This window comes from Tupaia chinensis, unplaced genomic scaffold, assembly GCF_000334495.1.
Source record: "Tupaia chinensis unplaced genomic scaffold, TupChi_1.0 Scaffold145082_1, whole genome shotgun sequence".
NCBI classification, from domain to species: Eukaryota; Metazoa; Chordata; class Mammalia; order Scandentia; family Tupaiidae; genus Tupaia; species Tupaia belangeri.
The window spans coordinates 1,211,564-1,233,718 of record NW_006204943.1 but is presented as its reverse complement, the minus strand read 5'-3'; the positions used below and the strand labels follow the sequence as shown (position 1 = coordinate 1,233,718).

General features: G+C 37.5%; 1 protein-coding gene across 2 annotated transcripts in view; it reads left to right on the top strand.

Annotated features, from left to right (window-relative positions):
* Window positions 1-22,155, top strand: part of HECW2 (HECT, C2 and WW domain containing E3 ubiquitin protein ligase 2) — a 248,764-nt gene that overhangs the window by 167,672 nt on the left and 58,937 nt on the right. For both annotated transcript variants that reach the window (XM_027767973.1, XM_027767974.1), the window contains exons 14-16: window positions 6,093-6,227; window positions 10,556-10,658; window positions 11,655-11,751. In XM_027767973.1, the coding sequence (XP_027623774.1) occupies window positions 6,093-6,227; window positions 10,556-10,658; window positions 11,655-11,751 (335 nt within the window). The remainder of the gene's footprint in view (window positions 1-6,092; window positions 6,228-10,555; window positions 10,659-11,654; window positions 11,752-22,155) is intronic.

Genomic DNA, 22,155 nt, shown 5'->3' with positions numbered 1-22,155 from the left:
ACATGTGCTCACTGGAGACAGAGAGAGACAATGAGAGGGAAAGTGAGAAATTACCCCCAAAGTGGGGAGGGCCATGCCACAATCCCATGTCCTCCATTCTCCTTCTGGGATTTTTGGGCACTCACCCACATGTGCCCAGAAAGATTTTCAGGCTGCCAGGTCCAGGATTCAAACCGTGGTTGAATCCTGTGGGAATCCAGTGCCTTAACTACCACACCATCTCCTGGCCCCTCCTTTCAGTTTTTGAGTTATTAGTCTCAGTTGACCCAATGCTGTAAAACTCAAGTGAATTTCCTTGATGAAACAGCAGAAAGGAATAAATGTTGTTAAAAATTTACTTTGCTAGTGGCTAAAATGAAAAAGGCCTATTTTTTTCTTACAGTTGCATTTTTCATGTAGTCTGTATTATCAACATACTCTATCCAGATCAAGTTTATTAATACATGTAGCTACTTTCATAAATAATTGCAGGCTATTAAAAAACTGTGACATAAAAGTGATCCACATTTTAAAAAATAAAAAAAATACTAGGTCAACTTCATCGCTGCCTTGAACTAGTTAGCATTTCCTGTGGGAAAATGATCTACTTTCCTGACATAATTGATACATGCATCACAAATAGAATGGCATGCTTAAGCTTTGCATAGAGATTTTTCTATGCTTCCTCTTCATTTTAAAATAGAATACATTTTTTACAACTCAGCTGTGACCCAAGAAATTCCCTCTACATGGATAAAGTAAAGCACTAAGGAAGTCTGTCCAAGGTCACACAGCGGGCCCAGAGCAGAGCCAAATGCATGCTGAGGAATTGCTTCTTAGTATTATGTTCTGTTAGTGCTCTGGCTATGTGATTTTGATGGAGGTCTTCATTGAGACCTTTCTCCCCAAGCACTTGGCAGATTTTACAAAGCATGTGTAAACAATGTACACATCCCATTGAGCTCTGGAACACAACCCCTTGTGGGATACAAATCATACCTATTTCCCACCCATGGTCATGCTTCCAACAGGCTAGTGATGGGAGTTGTGCGGAGTATGCAGAGCACGCTGCCTGGGATCAGTAGCAGCTGTAGGGTGGCTGAGTGCTATGAGTGGCCGTCATTGTCAGCCTAATTCAATTCATACTTAAATGCTTTTCTAAAGTGAAGTGCACAGGACGTGTGAGGGGAGTGAGAAGAATATAACAAGAAAAAGACTGTAGACAGAAAGCAGATGGGAAAAAAGAGAAGAGAAACGAAGGGTAGGAAAAGAATATTGCTCATTGGCCTTTGGAGTCAGGGAGAAAGATAGGTTCAAATCTCAGCTTTATATGTTCCCAGATGACATTTCACTTAATTGGCAACTGCTACCCAACTGTATGTATTAAGGGAAATGATACGAGTTATTATTTATCAAGTAATGAGAATATCTGTTTAAATGGTGGTCAGGCTTTACATTTAGAGATTCTTTTTTTTTTTCTTTCTTTTTTTTTCAGTGTGGAAACTTCAGTGTTATCAGGATTTGATTTGACTATATCGTGATGTGAAAGCTATATGAGGTTTAACATACAAGATTGTATTCAGTCACATAAGTAAGTTTGGAGGTAGGCAGTCTAGGGTATATTAGGTGGCTCCTCAAGTTGTGAATGCCTCTGATTCCTTCCGACTTTTGCTCAGCCATCCTTCATCTCCGTGTCTCAGTGTGGATGCTGGAATGCCAGCCATTCAGCCACTGCATCCTCATTCCTCAACCTGCCTTCTGTAAGGAAACTTCCCAGAAGTTCCATGTTTGATATCTCATTGGTCAGAACTTAGTCTTGGCCACACATACCTACAAGGAACCTGGGAACCATAGTTTTTACTGGTTCTCCATATATTTGAGCCTTGTGTGGGGGCTGTAGCAGAAACATTGTTATTGCTTAGGAAAATATCTTAGAATCGAAAACTATCATGGGTGATAATAATACTAACTTACATTTGAGATGTCTCAGGCACGGTGTTAAAAAATTCATATGAACCATCTTATTTAACTTTCTTTTAATGTAGACATTATTATCCTCATTTAACAAAGAAACTGAGTTCTAAAACACTTAAGTAATGTGCCCATTACATTACTAGTGACAGAGCTAGAGCTCAGAATGAGAATTGTGTTTTTTCAAATCCCAAGCCTTCAATTAATCATTACTTTTCATCCCACTTTTCAAGTTTCAGCCTGACAATTTTTCCTTATTTACAATGAGATTTTTAAAACTTCTACCTTATTTGTAGTTTTATGGTCTTTGGTTTCCCATCTATTTTACCTAATAAACACACACACACACACACACACACACACACACACACACACACTTCTCATTTATTTTTCCCAAATTTTAAAGTATTTCTGAGCTTATGTAAAAGAACATATTTTTAGTAGTTGGTGAGTGAATTGTTACTTTAGTCAGGAATCGGCATGTTAGAGTTTTTGACAAGTTGTTATTTACTGAGCACCTCTTTCTCCCAGGCCCAGCCCTAAAAGCTATTGGGGATAACAGGTGAGTAACAAAAGAGTTTTTACCCTCTAGACATTTACAGTATAACTCTTCAGAGAATGGATTTTAGACAAGCCTGTAACATCATCGAATTACACTGTGACACTACATGCAAATTGCAGTTGACCTGAACATAGACACCCACTTGTTCTTGTCATGTCAAGCGCCTCATTGTACCTCTAATGGCCACTTATCCCTCCAAAACATTCCTAAGGAGTTAGGAAGAGTAAAGACGTGATTCTATTTTAGTACTCCTTGTATTTTTTTCCTTAAACAACATGGTTTATGTTCTTGTGTTCATAATGAAACTTTGTTGGCCTTGATTTATATAAAAAGGGTAGAGTTGGTTATAATACCTATTACCTAAAAATAGGTGTTAACCATGTCCATTTGTAAAACGAATGTAATGACTATTTTATGACATTTCTGAATAATGACAGAAATAATGGACAAGTATAATACGCGGTCAAACCAAATGGAGACTGGTGTGACATTGGGGTCAGAGCTGTCAACACTAGTCTGTGTGGGGTTTATCAGTGGCAGTACGTTTTACAAGACAAGATCTGTGGAAAAAAAAGATTTTTTTAGAGTTTTGAATATTTAAGAATCATTTATTTTTTTATTTTATTTACTCATTCATTTATTTTAATTTGACAAGAGAGCTACACACAGAGAGGTGAGAAAGCAAGCCATCAGGTCCGGGATTCAAACTATGGTCAGCCATGTGGGAGTGTCCAGTGCTTTACCAACCGCGCCATCTGCTGGTCCCGAAAAAGATGTTTTAATTAGTAGACTAAGGATGAGGAGGCATTACCTAGACTGTGGAACTGATGAAAATTCACATAAAACCATCTACTCCAGTCTTTGTATTCGTTAAGTCATGTGTTAAGAAAAGGGACTAGAAAGGATTATTGCTCTGTTTATGTGCTTTGTTTTTTGACGCATCCACTCATTACTTTTAAAGTTATTTCTTCATAAAGAAGTAAATATTTTTCTATCTGAGAGCTACCTGTAAATTGTTTTGCCCCATTTCCTGATTATGGGCATCTCTTCCCATTTCCTGTAGAAACATTTGGTTCCATATGGCAAGGTGATTTTAAAGATTAGGCCTAAATATGCCATCTGTCTCTGAGATTTGCTTAGAGGTCTTTAACATACTTTATGTTAACTGAGCATCAACTGGAAAGTCAGGGTTTTTAGTTTGTTTATTTTTTTCTTAGATTATTTGACATCCATCATAGACCCTTACACTTGATTTATGGCTCCTTAAATGTCCCCTGGCTCGCCTAATAGTTCCTTTTATCTTTGATGGCCTAATTAACTTTATCTGATCATGGAAAACTTATCATTTCTAATTGTACTTAGATAGTGGGTTTCATTTTTTCCCTTTTATTTGAGAGTAACACACACACACACACACACACACACACACACATTCTTGAGAGGGTCTTGCATGCCACATGCACGGACATGTTCAGGTTGTCCTGGGATCTGAACCCAGGCTTCTCACGTGGTTTTAGTATTATGCCATGGTGCTCTACCCCCCTCTGCTGCCACTGCTAGGCCCGTCATTCCTTTCTGATCAAGCTGGATGCTTGCTTTTGATTCCCCAAAAGATGTCACATGGTTTTTATTAAAGCAGGGAGTTTTAAACTAGGAGTGGGTGTGGGTGAGACTTTGGCTGTTGGGCACCTCTTCCCGTAGAGGGATAATTTACTTTATCTGATCATGAAAATCTTACAATTTCTAATTGGGCTTGTGATAGTGGGTTCATTATTACCTAAAATGAACTTTACTTTGAAAACTTAAGCATTTAGCCACTAATAGTAATAATAAATAGCACTGTGTAGAGTTTTAGAATTAAACAAAAAATATGCTTTCCTATATCGTATCTGGTTCTTACTATGGCACTGAGGTAAAATGGCTTGTGCTCATTCATGATTAATGTCACTAGGGATTCTGCAGGAACAGACTGTTTTTATACTCCTAACACATTGTGGAGGGAAAATATTTATTATGAGTGAGGCCAGCATGTTTATTTATAAGAAATCAGTAGGTTGGAGAACTTACGTGACTTGCCAAAGTCATAGTTGGTCTGTGATAAGAGTTGTATAGCTATGTAATGGGTGACTGAACTGAAAAGGCCTGTAGGAAGGAGAGTTTTTGTTGTTTTTAAGAGGTGTTTTGTTTTGTTTTGTTTTGTTTTTGAGAGAGAATTTTGCTGTAGAGTGCAAGAGCTTTCCAGAGACAGAAAGTGAGGACTTTTGTTTTTGAGAGAGAATTTTGCTGTAGAGCGCAAGAGCTTTCCAGAGACAGAAAGTGAGGAATCACCCCCTGAGGGAAGATGGCCAGGCCACAATCTCTTCTTCTCCATTCTCTCCTTGGGATTTTGGGCACACACATATAAGCATCCAGTGTGAGTTTCAAGCTGCTAAGTCTGGGACTTGAACCACATTCGGCCGCGTGGGAGTCCAGTGTCTTAACCAGCATGCCTCCTGCTGGTCATGGGAAGGAGATATTTTTGAAGGAGTCTTGAAAAACTGAGCAGAGTTAGGATGCTTTTTCCCATTGGGTAACCATTAGAGACTTTGGATTGAGATGTGGTATAATCCAAGTGTTTAAAAAGAATGTTCTTATAGTAAGGTGTTGGTTAAATGAATAAAGGTGTTGGAGATGTGGAATGACTGAGACACTACTAGTGTTTGCATGTGTTAAAGTCCTGAAATAATGGGGTGGTATGCAGGTTGGAAAGGGACAAATGAAAGACACTACAACGGGAAATGAGAAAGGCTTGGTGGCTGATTGCATAGGAAAAGGGAAAGAGAAAGAAGTCAATGCTGTTTGAAGGTTCAGGTGATACGAACTTTGTAATAAATATGTATAACAGTAAGAGCTTAATGCTCATCAGTTAAGAGAATCCTAAATGCCTATTCTTGTGTATATGCATGCATGCGTGTGTGTGTGTGCATGCATGTGGTTTATTTTAGACAGAGTGCTGCTATGTCATGATCCTTCTGTCTCAGCCTCCATAGCAGCTGTAATGAGAGGCATGAACCACCACACTCAGCTCTTTCAGCCAGGGTCTCTCTACGTTACCCATACTGGCCACAGACTCACTGTCTTCCTGCCTCAGCCTTCTAAGTAGCTGGGACTCTAGGTGCACACCACCACACCCAGCTATTTTTTAAAGGGTGAGCAGGATCCAAACCCATGCCTCCCATGTGTCCTTAGTCTACAGATCAGCAGTGTCCAGCATGTACTACCATGGCTGGCCCTTTGTGTGTCCGTTTTATGGCTTTCTGCTAAAGTCGTATCTTTGATGACTTCTCTCAGGATTTTCGAAAACCTAGTCCAATGTTTCCTTCTGCTCTCTTCATTCTGGATGCAAGCTAAACATGACTTTCTCTATTCTGCTCTGTCCTGATGGGTTAAGGAGAAATTCCCTCTATGCTTGAAAATTATGAAAACATGGAGTGAAGATCATTACTCAAAAGTGGGTCTTTTCCTGAATGTGGGATGTTATGGGTCAGCAAGACCTGTCCTTGGGATGCACTGACTGTTGATTCAATGGGTTGTGTCCTAGGCATTTTTTGTCGACCATAACTCCCGCACCACTACTTTCATCGATCCTCGGCTCCCACTTCAGAGCAGTAGACCCACAAGCGCGCTGGTTCATCGGCAACACTTGACGAGGCAACGCAGTCATAGTGCAGGCGAGGTGAGTCACGTGTTTTAGAGACTGACCTGAGGGTTGCAAGAGGCCACTAAAATGTGGTGGCTTGTGGATTGGGTTGGCGTTTTGTTTTGTTTCTCTAGTTTGATTTGGAAAGTATTGGAGGCTGATAAAATTTTGGAATGTTGCTAGGGCTTCTCTGGAAATACATTCAACTTAAATTTCAAATTTAAAGGTGAGACAGAAGAGGAGAGATGAAAGATATTAAAGACTTCTTTTTAACTCAGAGGAAGGTGAGAGGGAACTGATAATGTACTAAAATGTTCCAAAAAAAGGATAATGATAGGCTTTTTTTCATACCTAAGGACAGCTTCACAAGAAGAAATTAATGTAATTTTAGTGCATGAAAATTTGGTTAAATAGAGGCAAGAATTTCTTACTTAGATATACTGGATTTCATTAAAATATTTGTCAAATGCTATGGGGTTGTGGAATCCTCATCATTTTTTTTTTTTTCTCTAAATTGGGTATTTCTTAGATAGTTGATTTTGTACTCTAAATGCCTGGAGAAAAGAGCCTGAGCTAATACTAACTAAAAACTACTGTGTTAGTCTGTCCACCCTCCCTGTAGGACCTGGAGAAGGGATAAAGGGTGGACTGGAAGGGTGGAGCTTGGGTGAGATGCCCCAGGCAAGATTCAGGAAGTCCTTGGACAGAAATGACACTGGGTATTTTTTCCACAAACTTCATTGACAAAATTAAGTCACCAGGCAGAGGGCCACAGGAAGCTCATTTGATTTTTTTTCCAACTTGATTTTTTTAAAAAATATTGCATTGTATTTCTTTGTCTTGAAAAGGAAAAAAAAAGCTGCTGTAGTATATAGTTTGCTAGTTTGCAGAGACCTATTGTAACCACATGAGGGCCCTCTAATATCCTAACCCTAAACAACAAAAAACTAAATAATTTCTTCTTGTTTCACTTTTTCTTTAAGTGGCTTACATAAATGAAATAAATGTTTTAGGTCATGTTTTCTTGTCCCTAATATGAACGTGTGCTTTGAGTGTATATCACCACTTGATGTACAATGTTTATAAAATATTCCCTTAGATAAATGGAATTAAGGGAGTTTTTTATGCCCATTCAATGTCTACGTGCATATCATACTTTCAGTTTTATATTGTAGGTCAAGTATTTTTGGAATCTCTATTATGAGAAAAACATTATGAATGCAATAAATAACTGGATTTGATTCATCAAAATTCCACTCTTGGAATGTCTCCTCACAATTTACATACCTGCTCTAATGTATCATGCATTTGCTGGTTGTAAGTGCAGACACAGAAGAATATATATGAGAAGCTCATATAAAAATGATATATAAATCTATTGCAGGGTGAGGTATGCACAAAAATATTTATGTTTTATGAGTAGCTAATAAATCTTTACCTTGCTGTCATATAAACTATTAGTGGTAAATTGGATGACGCGAAGAGCATTCATCTTACAAGCAGAACAGATCTCTCACCTTTGGACTTTGTGCGCCATAAGTAGCTTAATTAGGGCCCTGGTGACTTTATCACATGGCCAGTGCACGCTAGCTTTTCACCTTATCATGACTGCACAATGTGAAGCTGGCTGTTCAGTCTTGTCAGGACTGTTTTCCTGGAAAAACATGCATAGGATTAATACCTATATTTGCATTGTCTTTCCACCTCTCTACTCAGTACTCAAACTATTTTCATGCTGTACATGTAGCCTATTGTGAGAGAGGAATGGGGGACATGAAGATTTCTTTTCCTATTGATAGAAACTGAGCAGTGGAACAGAAACTCCCCACCAGGATTCAGCATTTAGCCATGACATTGTTAAGCTTTTGAGGGAAATGTCCTTTCTGACACAGCTGTTGGAGGCATGCCACTGTATTTGTCAGAGGGATTGCCCACTGACTGGTGGTCTGGTTTCAAGAAGTGAGGCCCCAAGGGAAAGACCTTTGGCTGTTCTGAGAAATGATGACACATACAACAAACTGACAGGAGAAAAAGTGTATGTGAATATATTAAAAAAATATGGGGACCTGTAGTTGGTGTAATGGCTATGTCACTGGACCCCCGTGTAGTCAACCGCGGTTTGAGTCTTGGACCCGGTGGCTTAAACTCGTGCCAGGTGCATGTGCATGCGTGCCCAAGATCCCAAGAGGAGAGTGGAGGAGAAGGGATTTTGGCGTGGCCATCCCTCAGGGGGGTGATTTCTCACTTTCTTTATCTCTGTCTCTCTCTGTCTTTCTGGTGAGCACACACACCCTATAGCCAATAAAAATTCACACACACACACACAAAATTTGTCTCTGACTGACAAAAAACCATGGAATTAATGATTGAATCTCCCCAGAGAGTGACTGACTTTATTTTTCAAAGCCAAAACTCAAGAGAAGCAGGGTGAGAAATTTCTAGTTCCATACACAAGTCCTTCCAGTTACCATCTTATACTCGTTCAGCAAATCTTACAAAGTGCCTTCAAAAAGTACACAGAAAAATGTGTATTATGAAAATCTATGGGGAACCAGCAGTTAGCGTAATGGCTGTGTCGCTGGACTCCCACGTGGTCGACCGCGGTTAGCGTCCCGGACATGGTGGCTTAAAACTCATGCCGGGTGCATGTGCGTGCGTGTCCAAGATCCCAAGAGGAGAATGGAGGAGAAGGGATTGCAGCGTGACCATCCCCCCTGGGGGGTGATTTCTCACTTTCTGTCTCTATGTCTCTTTCTGTCTGTCTGGCGAGCACACGTGCCCTATAGCAAAAATCTCTCCCCCCCAAAAAAAATCTATGCATGGATTTAAAAAAAAAACAACTTTGTTCCAAAATAAACTCATAATGTAATTCCACTTTCCACAAACTTGTTGGAGTCCTCACTTATTCCAATTAGTAGAAACATTGATATTTCTTCTAATCAGCAAATTAATGTAGCAAACACTTAACTTCAATGTGGAAGCAAGGCGGGGAGCATTATGCAGGTCTCCAATAAATAAAACGCATATACTGTATTCCTAATATGGAGTGGAAATAGGAAACCATGATAAATAAGAATGAAAACACGTGTAAAAAATGTTTTATAAGCTGAGTTTTCGTTTAGTAGTTGGGAAAGAAAAGTGTACTTTACTAATAGTTTTAGATAATCATGGATATTTTTCTTTCTACTTTTTCTTTCTTTCTTTCCAACTTTATTGAGATATGATTGACAATACTCTGTTTATAGAGGCCACTATATTTGAAATATGCACCGAGTACTGTGGGAGCTCAGAGAAGGTTGTATTTAACTTCAGTTTAAAGGCTTGCTCAAGGAAGGGCTGTTTGAACTACACTTTGGAAAATGAACTAGAGCATTCTTGAAGGATAAGCAAGCAGTAAAGAATGGGGAGGATATTTCTAGTATTAGGGCCTTTAGAAAAATCCTCAGCAAATGCCTAACTAATGCAATATGGTGAAGTGGTCATGAAGGTTTCAATGAGTGGGAGTAGAAGCTCTATTTTTAAAATACCAATTTGTAAATCTACTATGTTATTTTTGTCTTTTGTTCTCTTATTCTCTTATATGACTCTTCTACTATTGTCTTAAAAAATTTCTGTACTATAGAGAGGAACGCTAAAACAGAGCTAAAGCAATGTTCAAATTTTCTGGTAAGATCATTAGTAGACCTTTTGATTACCTGCTGTGTGTATGAATTTCTAACTCTTTGAGGGTACAATAAATAATTCAAGTGAGGGCAACCTTACTTAGCTTCTCCACACCTGTTACTATTAACTCCCTGGTGTGGGAAGCTCAAACCAGAAAGAGCTGTTGTGCTGGGTGCTCTAATAGGCATGCACAATTGCTTCTAAGGAGATAATACACCAACTGCGAACCCCACACGGAGATTGCTGCTCTTCAACCCCTCCTCTGCTGAGGCAGGGAATTCCCTGGCCTACCTTGACCAGGAGAAGGAATATCCTGGCACTGTTTCAATACATTTTGCATCACCCACTTCTTCCCTTTTTTTGTATTGTTTCAGGTTTGTGTTCTGTAAATGTGGGAGTTATACCTGATCAACAGGTCTGCTATTTAAATACTGCAGCCTTAATAATTATAAGCATCTTGAATTTCTCCTGTGCTAGTTGGTAAATAGTCACTGCCCCAGCCTCTCTCAAGGACATGGATGTTTTGACCCTTCCCCTCATTTAGCTATTAACTCGAACCCCTCCTCTGTTTTGTAATCCAGTGTCTGTTCTGATCAGGGGTACTTCACCATGGTCCTTGTTGAACATTTTGAACAATGTGGTTCAGGAGCCCTCTAAATCTAGCTCTTGGTGCAAAATATAAATGATGCTTGTGTTTGCAGGTAGGAGAAGATTCTCGACATGCAGGACCTCCGGTTCTCCCCAGGCCATCCAGTACATTCAATACCGTCAGTCGGCCACAGTATCAGGACATGGTTCCAGTGGGTATGTCAGCCCTTTCCAGAAAGTTGTATCTGAGCTTTCATGTCATGAGTACTGTACATACTGTGCTCATACTTCCCTGTTCTTGGCCTACTACTTTTCTCCTTGGATTAAGAAATCATCATAAAGAAATTGCTAACAAAATTCTAGAGCTGAATCTCAAAAGGCTTATGTTTAATAAAATCCTACCATGAGTTTTGTTTTGTTTTGTTTTGCTTTGTTTTAGTGCTATCCTACCTTTTCTGAATAGAAATATTATTGAAGTCAAGTAAAAATTGTTTGTTAAAATAAAATATATGCAATTATTGTAAAGTAGGCATTTATCTTTTTATGTCTTGAGACAGAATTTAAGTAGTAGTAGTCTTATGAAAGAAACCAGTCATGATAGCATAGTCTTAAAGGGCTTGGTAGCAAATAGAAGACAGTAAAAGCCTCCAAAATAGTAAAATAAATTAAATGAATGTGGGCATATAGATTTAGAAAACAAGTTCAAGGGGGCAGCAGGTGGTGTAGAGGTCAAGGCTGGATTGTACATGGCCAGCTGCATGATTCGAGTCCTGGACTTGGTGACTTGAAAATCACGCTGGGCCACATGTGTTTTGAGTGCCCAAAATCCCGAGAGGAGAATGGAGGAGAAGGGATTGTGGTGTGCCCATCCCCATGGGAGGGGGGTGGGGTGGTGATTTCTCACTTTATCTTTCACTGTCTCCCTCTGTATTTACAGCAAACATACGAACCCTATAGCAGAATATCCCTCTCTAAAAAAAAAAAAAAAAAACAAAAAAAACCCGAATGCTCAAATAAGCCATACCTAACAGATACAAGTCCAATAATGAATGTAACAGCTTAGACACAAATTAGAATTAGAATGTAAGCATATGTGACTGTAAGTTTGAGTATAAGAAATATTAATCACAAATATATTTTAAAAAGCTTGGATTTGTGTGCATAAAATTAACAACAGGTTTTTAAAAATTGTTGTCTTTTCTGATTTTTCAGCTTACAATGACAAAATTGTTGCATTTCTGCGCCAACCCAATATCTTTGAAATCCTACAGGAGCGTCAACCTGATCTTACCAGGAATCACTCACTCAGGTAATCATAACAGTGGTATTTGGTTCAAGTTGCATAAGCCCCAACAACTAAATTTTAGTAACACTGATAATCACCTTGGAAATTTGCTCTTTCTTTCTGGTATTCTTTACAAAGTCATCTGGCACACAAATACTTTGTACTATTAGCACCAGGTCATCGTAGTCCTACATTCTCTCTATTAAATATAAGAGTAAACAAGATTAATTAAACAACCTAGAGCCCTCTTTAAAGAAAAATATGAAAAAGAAACAAAAGTTTACAGCCAAGAATGTCTCCTAGGTGTGCAGATTATAATTGAAATAATAAGACACCAAACTTTTTGAGTGTAGCTTGAGTAAACAAGAGTAACAGAGTATTGAAATGAGATTTATAATGTCTTAGACTTGGTATTCACATTTTTCCATAATAAAAACACAGTGGAACCCAAGCAGGGAATCTGATCCTCTCTACAGTCCAACATTCCCCTGTATGAACCCTCTCTTCTAAACAACTCTTCAATGCATCATGCTTCAAGCCCAGTTTTACTTTCCTGAAGACATGCTGTTCCTCTTCCCTGGCAACTTTTCTCTTCACCTTAAGTCTGGCAAGAAAGATCATTCCTTTAAAATGCAGTGCAAGCCCCCACTCCGTGCAAACTTTGAACTCCACTGTGGATTCTCACTCTCATGAGTTAGGCTAGTATTTCTCAGTCTCACTGTGCTGGCATTGGTGGGGATGGGAAAACAGAGAGAAAAGATTTTCTGCTGAAAATCTTACATAACTCAGAGCCCATTTGGTTTACATGATAGCTTTTAGGAGATGTCCAGTGGTACTATTTTGGCCCACAGCGGTGTTACTCAAGTAGTGATCCACTTATTTGTGCCAACTGTTTTTTATTAAGATCACCAGAAATGCTTTATAGAATACAATATTCCAGGTCTCACCTCCCTCAACTCTAGTCCCTTCTCTGAATTTACAGCCCTATCCTTCAACACCCTGCCCAGAAATTTAGTTCAGGAGGTCTTTGGTAGAGTCCAAGCACTGTTTTCTTAAAACTTCTCAATAATTCTAAAGGCACAGTCAGGTGTAATAACCTCTGGTCTAGACACTAATTTGATGATTAATCATTTAATGTAGTGAATTGTCCTTTGTACTCTTTAAATTATTTGACTTTTGTGCTTTAATTTGATGTTTAAGTCTTTCTGTTGTATTTTCTAAACAGATTATAAGATCCTTGCAGATAGTGATCTTCTCCAGCTCGTTATCATTTCTTCTCTTTACTGCCCAAATCTCAAGAACAGCATTTTGCGCATAGTGAATATATATAACTATTTGTTAACTTGAAAATAAATTACCACATATTCTTGTGTTCTTATTTTCTCATGTCCTCAAAGTTGCCAATACCTCCTAAAGTTTCAGGAGGCTAAAACTTCACAAAATTTCAATATGAATGTTGCTTCTACAGAAATCTGTTTAGCATGGTTAACACCTAACTGAGGCCTTAGTGATTTTCTCAGTACAAGCATCTGTTCTCAATCACACACGCACAAAAAAATTACTTTAAAAATGCAATGAGGATTTTGTATGTTCATTTACCATGGCATCTACTCAGTGATCCATGGTCCATGAGAACCTTGAGTGAGAAGTTTTAGTTAATAAAATGACAGAAATGAGTTTCTCAGTTAGGCTGATTAGAGATCTTAGAGATTCTGGATTTCAAAGCAAGACACACAAACAAACAAAATCCCTCCTCTTGTGCTAATCACATGATAAAGAAAGCTATTTTCTTTCTCTACCACCATGTCCACCACAAAGTGCATGTGCATGCGTGCACGCGCACACACACACACACACACACACACAACTTCTAGTCAATGTCTGTTCCTCTGAATGTACCACATCCTCCCACCCCGCAGGAAAAAAAAAAAACAAAAAACAAGCACACACACACACACACACACAGAAAAGAGGAAGCTCAAAAAGTTTTCTACTTTTTCTCTGCACTACACATTATTATTTTAAACAATTACATATCTTTAAACCTCTACTATTGGAGGGGTTAGGAGATTTAAGCTACCTGACTTTGACTAACCAAACCTTAATAGAGCCTAACAGAGGGAAAAGCTGCATGCCACAGTTGGTAGTTCCAGGGTTTTTTTGTTTGTTTTCTTTCTGCTTTTTAGAGTTTTGAAGATCTCTCATCTAATGAGTGCTATAATTTTCAGTTTTCACTGATACCCAGGATCTACAGTTAAGTAGTCTTATACAGATCATTTCACATAATGAATCACTACTGAGGAATTATTCTGATAGGCTTCGAGATGTACTTTTACCTACTTATAGTTTTAAAAATTTTTCACAGAATTAGACTGTGGCAAGCATATGTAATCATGGCAAGGAGAAGGGAGCAGGAACTTAAATTGATGAGATAATGTTCTTACAGCATGTCACACTGCACTTCCATTTTCTGAAAAGTTCTTGGTAGTTAAGCATTTTGCTTATCATACCATTATAAAGGAGAAGTTTGTGTATCTAAGAGAACATTATGTTCATAGTTTAAAACTGCATAGTAGGAGCATTCCCACAAATGCCAGGGTGGAGAACCAACCTGCGTCCTCTAATCTTGTGCCGCGGCAATATTTTTTAATAACAGATTTATGCATGGAGTTGAGCCACTGGGTAATCTATATGTCTAAGGTTACTGTAGGCCATGGATTTGTGCCCTGAGCAAGGGTTACCAATATCAAGTAGTTCTATATGCATTCTTCCTCATCTGTGGCATAGCCACTTAAGAGAAATAGCCCTTTTTATTTTCTCCATAAGATAATGAAGAAATAAGTGGTAGCCCTGAGGAACTTCAAGAATATACACCTTTTTATTTTGTGTTTTTCTTTATTGTGCTCATGATTCCTTCTAAACTACAGGATATTAAGCAATTTATTTTGTTTGTAGCCACATCTAGTTTCATTTCCCTTGAGACTCCACTTACATATCTTTTCCCATAGAATGGCCACGGTTTTCCTTGTCATAGTGCATGGCATTTACTTACAACTGCTGTATTTAAGTCCCCACTCCATCTGACTTCATGACACGCAATGCCAATGGTACCAAGTTATTATCCTCTTTATTTTTAGTTTTTTTTTTTAATCTTGAAAAAGTTTATTTTTCCAATTAGAAAAATCAATATCCAACACCACGTATGTCAAATGGGTGATGTCCCCATTGGGTTGTTCTATCGTGTTATTGTCTCTCATCAGAAGGTCATAGTCATACCAAGATACTTCATGCTGTCACCTAAAAATAGAAGCTGAAATAAAATATTCTAATATTGTGTCCAAATACAGTCACTAAGAAGCAATCTTTTAGCAATATCTTCTAGGTGAATGTAATACATACAAATTCATTAGTTTTTTTTAGTTTTGGTGTTTGTACAACATTGTATTAGAAAAAGGAATCTATAAATGTTATAAACCTGAGTTAAAAGTTGAGAACGTCCTGTCTTATGTGATTATTGCATACAGACTGTAAATCCACTCCCTACCAGCCCTGTTCTCCCCAGGCATCACTGATAATTATTTCGGGCACCAGGCTGATCTTTGAGTGCTTCCTGTGTAAATCCCCTTCCCATGAGAATGTGAACCATGATAGTTTTTTCCATTTGAGTAAATCAAACCATTCTATATTTTATGTTGTTAGTAAACCAGTAACTTGAAAGTCATGAAATTCTGAGCCACAAAAAGTAGATGGATCAATGTCCCCAGATTTATCAGGCTGGAAGCTAACACAGACTCTGACCTTCTGTTTCTTTCCATCTCTTTCAAAAGCCTTGTTATGTATTGATACTTTAATTTCACTTTTAAATTTTAAATAGCATTTGCTCCTTTTGAAATTGTTAAATTACTATGGAATAAAAAGTTAAAGTTTCCAGAGTCTAATTTAACAATTAAACAAACAAAATAACAAGTACACAAAACACCAATATTATAAAGTTTTAACCTCTTTCTTGTCCAGCATTAGGGCAGATGAATTTTTCTGCCTTTAAGATTGGACTAGAAACACTCATCTAAGTTTGCATCTAAACTACTTGGTCAAAATAGCATGAATTTATTTCTGCTGACCCTTTTGCATGTTCCTGTTGAGACCTGCCTAGCTCTCTCTCTTATACCTGTCATTTGTTTGCTGCTCACTCAGGTGTCTGAACCAGTGTGGCAATCTTCTGATCTTTGTTGTACCAAATTTAAATAATAGAAAATCTAGATTGGGACTTTTATTTTCCTGTTGCAAAGAGATATCATTGAATTTTAAAAAGCATCTAATTAAGGTAATTTTTATTGACATCATGTATTAGTGGTCATTGGAAAGTCCTGACAGAAGACTGAGAAGACTGTCTCACTGAAAGACCAGCACTTGGCACTGTGTGAGCACACATACAATATATTTGAATTTATGTTACATTAATTTTCCCTTAAACTTAATTATCAAAACCACTGTCCTTGAGCCTGGTTATACATCTAAACACAGCCATGTGATTGTGTGGTTATAATCACCGAGGGTCTCTGTAGTTCTGTAATTAACTTCTGTAAAAGAGGAAACTCCCTGTTTTCTTCAGGGAGTTTTACGCTAAAATATTTTATACAATGAAACCACGTTGATTGCTCTACTCCTGGACAGAGGACCGATCCATCTGGTTCAAGGTTCAGCAAAATTATTGATGTCCAAGATATCATGGCAACATCATTAAGATAACATTTTCAAAGCTATCTAATGGTGTATTAAAATATCACAGGCAGCTAATGTTCTTGTAGGTCTAAGGAGAAGTTGGTGATTTTGCTCCCTAGGGTAGTAAGGAACACAGTTTTTTGCTTGTTTGGTTTTGTTTTTATTTTTATTTTTTAATTTTTTATTTTTTTGGCTATAGGGCGCATGTACTTGCCAGAGAGACAGAGACAGTAAAACAGAAAGTGAGAAATCACTCCCCACCCCCCCGCCAGGGGAGATGACCACACAGCAATCCTTTCACCTCCATTCTCCTCCAGGGATTATGGGCATGCGCAAACATGCTCCCAGCATGAGTTTAAGCAGCCGGGTCTGGGACTCAAACAGCATTCAACTATGTGGGAGTCCAGTGACGTAACCATTACACTATCTGCTGGTCCTGGAACATAGATTCTTAAAACCTGCCACCTATTCTATAGTTTCTGCAAGAAAAATAATTAATTTGAATAGACCTGCTAGTTTATAGACAGATACAGACTTTTGATACGTAATCATGTATACACTTAATTTTCATATTTTCCATGTGTGAGATCTCATAACTATTAACTTTAACAATTAGACAATCACTTAAGATCAAAAGGCTTCAAAGAACTATGAGGATACTCAAAATCTACTCAGACTCTTTTTTTAGAGTATCACACCCAGGTATCATTAAATAGTTTTCCCGTAAATAGAGTCCCCCAATACAATTTTTAAAAATTCCCCACTTAGAAATATGTTTCTTCTACTGGATATTTCTCGAAAAAATGTATTTTCTTGCTAATAAATGGCTCAGTCAGGGTTTTCAAAATCATGTTCTTACAGGAAGAATCATCAGATTTTTAGGTCTACTTGTTCTACTATTGACTTTTACGATGTGTTGTGGCATTTATCAAAAAGACCGTTCAGTAAAATGTCACTTGTTAAGTAGCTCATTAGACATGGGGTGCCTGTGGACCAAAGCAAAATATCAGTACCGAATCTAGCCTCAGTGCTTTCCCAGCCCTCCCAAAATAATAAGCCCATTTCTAAACTCATGGAGAACAACACATTATCATTTATGATAGCCCAAAGTGGTTTGTAGTATAATCCACTGCATACATTTAAAAGAATTATTCAGTTACTAGTGAGTCAGAAGCATTTCTTACAAAGCAAACAAAATAACCATCTTTATATATATTTTTAAAATTATTTATTTATTATTATTTTAAAATTTGCTGTAGAGCACATGTGCTCACCAAAGAGAGAGAGAGAGAGAGAGAGAGAGAGAGAGAGAAGGAAAGGGAAAGACAAAAAGCAAGCTGCCAAGTTAGAGGCTTGAACTATGGTTGGCCATATGGGAGTCCAGCACCTCAATCACCACACCACCTGTTGGCCCACCATCCCTCTATGTTAATAATGTATTAGGTTGGGAAAGTCATGGTGTATTTTTGTATGCAAAATGTACCATGACTTTTCCTAATAAGCCAGTATTTTCTTCCTCTTTTTGTTTGTTTGTTTCTATCAGTGAATTTAAATAATAGTGGAAACTGTCTTCAGGAAAATTAGCTTGGCATTACGATCGCTGAGATTAAAATTGCCTGATTTGCATGTATTATTCTAATGCAAAAGCTTACTACTAATGCATCCCCTTGCTGTTAGAATGCCTTAGATATAAGATATTGGGTTGCCAGAAAAGTCATGACACATATTGCCTAGAAAAACATAGAAAAATACGTCATGGCTTTTCCAATGATTCAATAAAACTACAAAGTGATTTTGCTTCATGTAGAATATTGTTTATTCAGAATAATGTTTCCGATTCCCTGTTGAATTATGATAATTGTAAATCCTACATCTGTATTATCTTTTTGGTACTCACAGCATTATCTCAATTTTATAATGCTGTGGAGTGACCCAGAGTGAACAACACTATAGAATGAGTTGCCAGGCCAGCAGGTGGCGTGGTGTTTAAGGCACTGGACTCCCAATGGTGGTTTGAGTCCTGGACCTGGAGACTTTCTCATTTTCTGTCTCTCTTTGTCTCAGTACTCTCTCTGCCCACATGCCCTATAGTAAATTAAATAATGATAATAAAATATAAAATTAAATAAATAATTCTTAAACAAAATAAAACAAATAATGATTTGCCAACAACAGGAACAGAAAAAAGGACTGAGTCACCAGAAATCTATGTGGACTCTCTTTTCAATAGATCATACTGGCTGCTGAAAAATTAATAAATATTATGTACTCTATTTAATAACATACTCAATTGTTTAAATTTTTTGAGTGCTTGCAGTGTAATAGGCTCCAGGCTAAGTATTTTATTTGTATTCTGTAATTATGCATATTTCAAATGAGGAAACAAGCATAAAGAGTGAAATAATTATTTAAGTTCTTGGCATGGAGATCATTTATATCCATTTATGAAAAATTTAGCTCCTAAACATGCAGCTAATTCATGTCCCCACTGTGTGTTCATAAGAATCAGGTGACCATAATGGACCTAATTTCTAACTCTAACCTCTATATAATGGGAGGTAGAAAGAAAAATTAACCTTTCTTTTTTTAATTGTAATTTCTGAGTTACATATAATTGTTGTACATCATTGTGGCATTTACCTAGTGAAATAATCCCAGCTATTTAAAGAAAAGTTAACCTTTGTACTGCTTGGCTCTATCCATCAAGTCAGAGAATACTCTGCAACTGTAGTGAGTATGAATAATCAGTGCTCATTTTCTTTTCTCAACATTATACCATTAGGGAAGTCAAGGGTACTTTTCTACAATTGCCCTCAGGCAGGTTTTAAAAGCATATGTATTTGTGTAACTGAACTATGTCTACAGGAACCCGGGTGTGCGGCGTCTGCAATCCAGAGAGTTTTGTGGTTTAGATCATTGCTGTTTGTGATTGTTTCTGAACACGTGCCCTTCTTTAACTTCACCAAAATGTTGGTTGGTTTCAATGGGAGGATTTTCTGTGGGAATTCTCGTCTTGAGACTCTGTTCATTGTCCTCAAATGATCTTCTGCTCAAGTTGATCTGGGCTGATTTATGCAGTGGAGGAAGTGGTTGCAAAGGCCTAAATATGTCCTGTGAGAGTCTGAGAGGCGGCAGTAGCTGCTGTTTCCTGAAGCTGATGCTGTACGGGTCAGCATAAAATATAAACAGTTGTGTTTCTTTATGAAAGAAAATTATTCACCTGTCTTTGCACTTCCCCTCCAGTCGATTCTGTTTTAGTAAATAATCTGTTGTCAGCTTTCTGATTCTTTTTTTCTGCTAAGAAAAAAAAAAAATAGGTTCTTCATTCCAAACACTGAGCAGATTCTTAGAGAATTCATTAGAAGCCATATTTGTTATTCTGGCAATAATCATGTGTCTACTTTATATTTTACTAAGCACCCACTGTGTGCAGAATGCAGTGGTAGATACTTGGGGAACATAAAGATAAAGGAGGAAGGGCTCTTGCCCTCAAGAAGCACATGTTTCAAAAGGAACATAACCTAAACCCTATTGGCTATGTGGGAAGGTCCCGTGGCAGACCTACCAGAGAGTATTCTGAAAAGCACACAAAGAGACACACCCATGCAGTGAAAGCCAAATAGTAATTGTTTGGCTCTAACTTTAATCTTCATTATACATTGCCCAGATTGAATAGAATTTCTTCATTAAGGAGAAAGCATCAAAGAAAGAAATTAGAAGACCTCCACAGATTCCTTGTAGTGCTATATGTTAATAAAGCAATATGAATAAATATATTAATTTTCAAACATCCCTCTAATCATGGTCACATATGTCTTTAATAACATTTCTTAAACTTGTTATGTTTATTTCAACACTGAGTGGACTCATGAAAATTCAAAGTCAAATCTGCATTTTCCATTCTAACAGAAAAAGAAATAAATAATCTAAAATCCTGACTTTAGCCACTTTTATTTTAATATTTCTAAGAATTATTTTATTTAACTTTATTTATTTATTTATTTAGACCAGAGAGGGACAGAGAGAGAGAGAAAGAGAGAGAGAGAGAGAAAGTGAGAAAGCAAGCCTTCAGGTCCAGGACTCGAACCATGGTTAGCTACGTGGGAGTCCAGTATCCCTAACCACCACACCACCAATTGGCTTCAAACCACTTTTATTTTAAAGAAACTTAAATGTATACACATATAAAATATGTTTAAACTTTTTATACTTACACCTTTTAGAGCTAAAAGTTATACAACTTTGTAAAAACTTAACAAGAAAAGACATTTAAATTAATGCTATTAGTGTAAGAATTTGTTTTTTAGAAGCCAAATAACCAGTTTTGAGGCCATCAGCAAAGAAAAGGTCCATTTGTACTTTTCATTTCATTTTAATTTGGCTTGATTCTTTTAATTTTGTGTCTAATGGTCTATCACATGTATGCTTGGCATCTTTCCTTTGTAACAAAATGCTCATATTTATCTTCTGATTTGTTCTTTTGATAGGCCAATTCATTGAACAGTCTACCCTCTATATAGCACCAAAGAACAGGCACATCACTGAACGTGCCCTGGGATGAGTGGATTCTACCTTCACTTACGTATTTGCAAAGCATTGCATTTTTTGTTCTTAGAATAAGCCATGATATTGCTTATGCATTATTTAGCTTAAATGTATAATTTACTTTTAAAATGCATCTCTTTTGCTTTCTCTTTGGCCTATGGCAATTTCTACATACATACATGACTTAGACTCACTTGATCATTTTTGTAATGCAAATTAATATTGCAACAGAACCGTTTTGTTTTTTTAATCAGTAAGAGAATTATGGATGAGGGACAGGCAGGGACTGTTATATTTACATCAAGGCCCTGCTAACCTGAGGGCAGCCTGCTCACCAACACTTTAACAGTCATCTCTGATCCCTTGAGATCAACTGCCTTGTAAACACAGAGATGGGACACAAAGTCCCATGACAATATTTAGTCATAAATACTGTCCATATTGTCCAAAATATGTTTATATCATTTTAGCTCTCTTGATCATCAAAGTCCAAACACAAAATTTAAAAATTCTTGCAGAACTCAAGCTTATATCTGAAGAGTTCAGTAGTCAAGGATACCAGTTTGAGAAGCACTAGTCTGTGGAGTAATGGGCAAATACCTGATAACCAAGAAGTAGTTCCTTTTTTTTTCTCGGAAAAGATGGGTAACATTTCTGAGGATGTCTGCTGACTACTCTCTGTTCTGCAGCCTTAATCTGCTTTCTTGATAGAACCTTCTTTGTTTCTCCATGAAAGCACTTAATAAAGGCCTGTCTAGACTACAAACAGATGTAAAGCCTAAACAAAGTTCAGTTTAATGACCAGCACAACTTAAATATTTTCAACTAATACTAAAATTGCCTGATGACTTTCTTTCTTCCACTGTACCATAAACTTCTTGAGGAAGCCACTGTTTTACTTCCTATTGCATTCTCAGTATGTAGTACCATGCCCGGCACATAGTAGGCTCTCAAAAAATGTTTGGAAGAATGAATTCTGAAAGGATGAATGTTAGTATAAGATAGTTTTGTGATGTTATGTACATCAGATGACACGTTCAGTGTCTGGCTCCAGGAAGCATATGACCCATCGCTTGTCCTTGTGATACGTTAACTGGCTCGGTAGACAACTAGTCTCAGCCTGTCTCTGGTGTGTTCTTGCCTGAAATATCAGACCAGTTG